This window comes from Montipora capricornis, chromosome 2, assembly GCF_036669925.1.
Source record: "Montipora capricornis isolate CH-2021 chromosome 2, ASM3666992v2, whole genome shotgun sequence".
NCBI classification, from domain to species: Eukaryota; Metazoa; Cnidaria; class Anthozoa; order Scleractinia; family Acroporidae; genus Montipora; species Montipora capricornis.
The window spans coordinates 56,864,557-56,869,410 of NC_090884.1; the positions used below are offsets into that span (position 1 = coordinate 56,864,557).

Genomic DNA, 4,854 nt, shown 5'->3' on the forward strand with positions numbered 1-4,854 from the left:
TTGGTCGTTTCTGGCATTTATTCGCATAACTTTTGACTTCTTCGCCTTAATCTTAAGTCCTACTCTGGCAGCTTCATCGACAAGCCTACTGGTCTTATCTTCTATGTCAACACATCTAGATGACAATAAGGCAATGTCGTCTGCAAAGTCGAGATCTTCTAAGACCGAGGTGAGCTTCCATCGTATGCCAGTTCTCCTACCCTCTGTAGTTCTGCTCATGACCCAGTCAATTGATAGTAAGAAAAGAAAACCTGATATGGTGCACCCTTGTTTTACTCCAGACTGAACTTGAAACCATTCTGTTGTTTCACCTTCTTCCACGACTGCGCATTCAAAGTTGCTGTACATTGCTTTTATCAGACAGATAAGCTCTTCTGGGATTCCATATATTGACATGATGTTCCATAGACTTTCGCGATGTATAGAATCAAATGCTTTCTCAAAGTCTATGAAATGTGTGTACAGAGTTGCATTCCATTCATAGACTTGCTCCAGTATATTCCTGAGAGTAAAAATCTGTTCGATGGTACTTCTGTTCTCTCGGAACCCTGCTTGCTCCTTCCTAAAGATGTTGTCAACTCCTTTTTTAATTCTACTTATCAACATTCTGCAAAAGATCTTACCTATGACTGGTAAAAGTGTGATACCCCTCCAGTTCGTACGCTCACGTAAGTTACCCTTCTTGGGTACCTTTACTATTAGTCCTTTGCTCCAGCTTTTTGGTGCTACACCCTCTTCTTTTACTTTTTTGAACAACTTTGTCTACTCCTTTGCTCTCTCTTCCAAATCTGTCTTTAGAAGCTCTACAACTACGCTATCATGACCAGCTGCTTTCCCACTTTTCGTTGATTTTATAGCATTTTTCACCTCTGTTGGTTGGAATGCTCCGATGTCGAACTCTCTGTCATTTTGCCTTGTTTCAATTACATGTGGCTCTATAGGCCTGACAGGTGGTTCTTTGTTTAGTACTGTGTCAAAGTGTTCTTTAAAGATCTTCAGTCTTTCACTCTGTTCGTTTGTTGGTTTTCCATTTTTATCTTTGACTACTGTACTTGTTCTTTTCTTCTCACCTGTCAAAGTCCTCACTATACGATGCAGTTCCCCTGCTCTCCCGTTTTCTGCTGCTGTTTCAGCATTATCTGCCATCTCATTCATCCAATACCTCTTATCTTCACGAGCACTTCGTTTAACTTCCTGGTCTTTTCCTTTGTACTCTTCTTTTATTCTTTTCTTGACTCTTTCTGAACGTGTACTTTCTAACTTCAACTTTAGTTGACTCCTTTCCTCTACTTTCTTCCACGTCCTGTCGCGCAACCAAGGTTTGCTGGTTCTCTTAGCTATGCCTAGTACATCTTTCGCTGCACCAACATATATACTCTCCATCCTGTTGTTCATGTGGTCGGCATTTTCTTCATCCAACTCTGTCAGGGCTTGAAATCTGTTTCTGACCTCAATGTTGTATTTGACAAGCATCTCTTCGTCTGCTAATTTCTGCGTATCCAACCTTGTTCGACGTTTCATTTCCCTTGGGTTTGTTTTCAACTTCAGCTTGAGCCTAGTCTCCACTAGGTAGTGGTCGCTTCGCACATCTGCACCTCTCCTGACTACAGTATCCATGACTGACGATCTATATTCTTTTGTAATCATTGTGTGGTCTATCTGGTTCTTGGTTCTGCCATTTGGTGATGTCCATGTTGCTTTATGAATTTCTTTATGGGGAAAAATTGTTCCTGTGATGACTAAACCATTCATCTCGCAGAACTCACAGAGCCTTTCGCCATTCTCGTTCCTGTCTCCTGTACCGTGTTGTCCCAGTACCTCTCTTTCTTCTGGCGTTCCTTTTCCCACTTTAGCATTTAGGTCTCCAGTAATAAGCAGGATGTCATTTCTGTTGCACTTCTGCACCGTACCCTCTAGTTGTTCGTAGAAATCGTCTTTGCTCTCTGTACTCGCATCGTTGGTCGGGGAGTATGCGTGTATCAACGTCAGTTTCCTATACTTTGAATAAAACCTTGCTCTGATAATTCGGCTACTTTCTGGTGTCCACTCCATAAGACATCTGGCTGCCTGTTGTGACATCATAATTGCTACACCTCCTTGGTGTATATTTTCTTCGCCACTATAGATTATTACCTCTACTGTATTAAGCTTGGATTTTCCGCTTCCTCTCCACCTGCATTCGCTAATACCCAAAATATCTATCTCATATCTCTTCATCTCTTTTGCTACTTGGCCAGCCTTCCCAGTCTCGAACATGGTCCTAACATTCCAGTTTCCTATCCTTGTTTTATTCTTCGGATTCACGATCGAGGCTGTCGGCTTTTGGTCTTCCTTTCGGCTTTGGCCCAAAAGCGTCATCCTGCTATCAACAGCTCTCGTCGCGTCACCGATGTTAATAGAGATTGGAATGTCTTCCGTTTCTGTAATAGGCTATTTTATTTACGGGAGTGGGTTATCAGCCCCCAGCCCAACCCCCAACCTGGAGGACCAGGGCTTACACTTCGTCTGGTCTCTAGCCTTCGACCTGTTCGGCATGGGTAGCCCTACCAGGAGGACAAGACTCCAGCCGACATACCTGTAGGGGTCATTGAGACACGCAAACCATCCCACCGCGATAAGGTGGTGACCCCTTGGGATGGGTGACGTAGTTTAGCAATCACTAAAAAAATAATAATACTAAAGACGAAAAGTGATAGAGTTGAAAAGTAAAGACATTTAAGGAAGGAAATCTTATGTGTAGGCAGGAAAATCGGGAGGCGAAAAAATAGGAAAATAAAAGTCAAAGCCGAATGCTATACCTTATTCTTCGGAGAAAGTAACTGCATGGTTAAAATAAAAGTAGATGACCATCACCTTGACTGCCTTACCTCTTGTAAACCCCTTAGAGTGAATGTGTCTTCTGACTTTCAGGGCGCGTTCGATTGACCGTATTCCTGAATAGGAATACATGGAATAGAAGTTCGAAATCCTTCGTTTTTACGGAGATTCACATTAAAATTATCAAGCACTTGCTAAAATGATATTTTAAACATAATTATCTTTATTATCCTTGTTGCTTCAAAAGCGCCAGACATGCCGTTTTAAATCATCACTCCACGTATTCTTATTCCAGAATAGGGTCAATCGAAAGCACCCTAAATGATCGACTCACATAGATGATATTTGTTCCAAGGCTAGCAAATGACTCTATGCCCTGAGAATTCTTAAGCACAGACAGACTTTATCAGACCTTTATTAGAATGCGCTTGCCCTGTTTGGCACTGTCAAAGACTAGTTAGAAGCCATCCAGCGTCGGGCGCTTCGTATTGTGCACCCGCAGTTGTCATACAAAGAGAAGCACTTAAAGTCGTGAACCTGACTACACTTTGGGAAAGACGCGAACACCTGTGCATGAAATTTCACAAGAACGTAACGCATTCCGATAGTAAACTATATAGCCTTTTGCCAAGACCTACCACCAAAACCTACTTTCTTAAAAATCCTAGAAGACTTCCACTTTTAAAATGTTGAACTAAAAGATTCCAAACAAGCTTCATACCAAGCTCGATTAAGAAATGGGACTGAACTGAACTGCAATCAAGATTAACTAATATTTTATCAATGTACATAAATTATTTAAATTTTGTAATTTCACATTTTGCAATTGTAACATTGAGTTTTTCAATTACCTTTGTAATTGCAATTCGAATGATGTAATAAAGTTATTACAAAAATTTGGTTTTATCAACGGAGTTGATGATGTAAATTGGCCACCGTACAGAGATTCTAAAAGCTGAAGTTTCGAGCGTTAGCCCTTCGTCAGAGCGAATCGAGGAATTGTAGGTTACGTGTAGTTTTCATAGTAGAGTAGGAGCTACGCTATTGGTGGTAACATGGCAACGTGAAAAATTGGAATATATTAGTTAAATGAAAAGCGTTCGTTAATACCGTGAGGATTAAGGGTGCCGATTTGAAGGATGAATTTTTGTTCCAGATTCCTGCGGCTTTCCGTCGTACCTAGATGTAGGGAAAGGCCGCAGAAAGCCATGTGTTTTTTGGAGTGGTTAGGCAGATTAAAATAGCGAGCGACTGGCTTGGATGCATCCTTGTCATTCTTCTCAACATCGCGAAGGTGTTCGCGGAATCGGTCACCTAGTCGTCTACCTGTCTCACCAATGTATAATTTATTTATTATTTATTGCATAACGTACAGGTTATGCAATAAATGACATTTGCGGAGGTACATGTGAAACGGTCGGTGCTCTTAACAGATCGCTTAGGTCCCGATATCTTAACTGGGACTTGTATAGAATATTTGTATGAGTATAAGAATAACGTACATTGTAAGACCTTAAGTACTGAATTCGAGAACTTGAAACAAAACCGAGACTACAATTGGTATTATCCCTGAAATAATACAGTCTTATGAAAACACAGTATGTTGTCAGTTTTGCTTGCACATTAATTTTTTAGAAGTCGCTAGGAATTTTACAGAGTGACCAACATGTGGTGACAAAGCCTAAACCTTAAAAATCATTACTAGAGAGATTTTATTTGAGGTCACCGCGTTTTTAAGTGAATTCCATAGACCAAGGATTTTCTTACATCTAAAATGTACAGTATCTGATCATAATTCTCAGTGCGATGATCACCTACATGGTTTTTCCGTGTTTTGCAAGTAAATCACAGAGTCCTTAACGATACAACTCCCAATGTGCCACAAAGTGTTCCCTTAAGTTAAAGAACTTCATGTATTACCTTTTGGCTAACTATCTTCTTTAGAGGGGCACTTTGTGACGCTCGCACCAATTAACGTTATACACCAAGTGCCTGTATTGGATAACCCTCAGAAAACCCGCGAGTTTATTGTTGCTG

General features: G+C 40.7%; 1 protein-coding gene across 1 annotated transcript; it reads right to left on the reverse strand.

Moving 5' to 3' along the window:
- Positions 1–762: 762 nt before the first annotated feature.
- On the reverse strand, positions 763–2,358 carry LOC138037538 (craniofacial development protein 2-like). Its single transcript, XM_068883451.1, has one exon. The coding sequence runs from the start codon at positions 2,356–2,358 to the stop codon at positions 763–765; it is 1,596 nt and encodes a 531-aa protein (XP_068739552.1).
- Between the last annotated feature and the right edge of the window lie 2,496 nt (positions 2,359–4,854).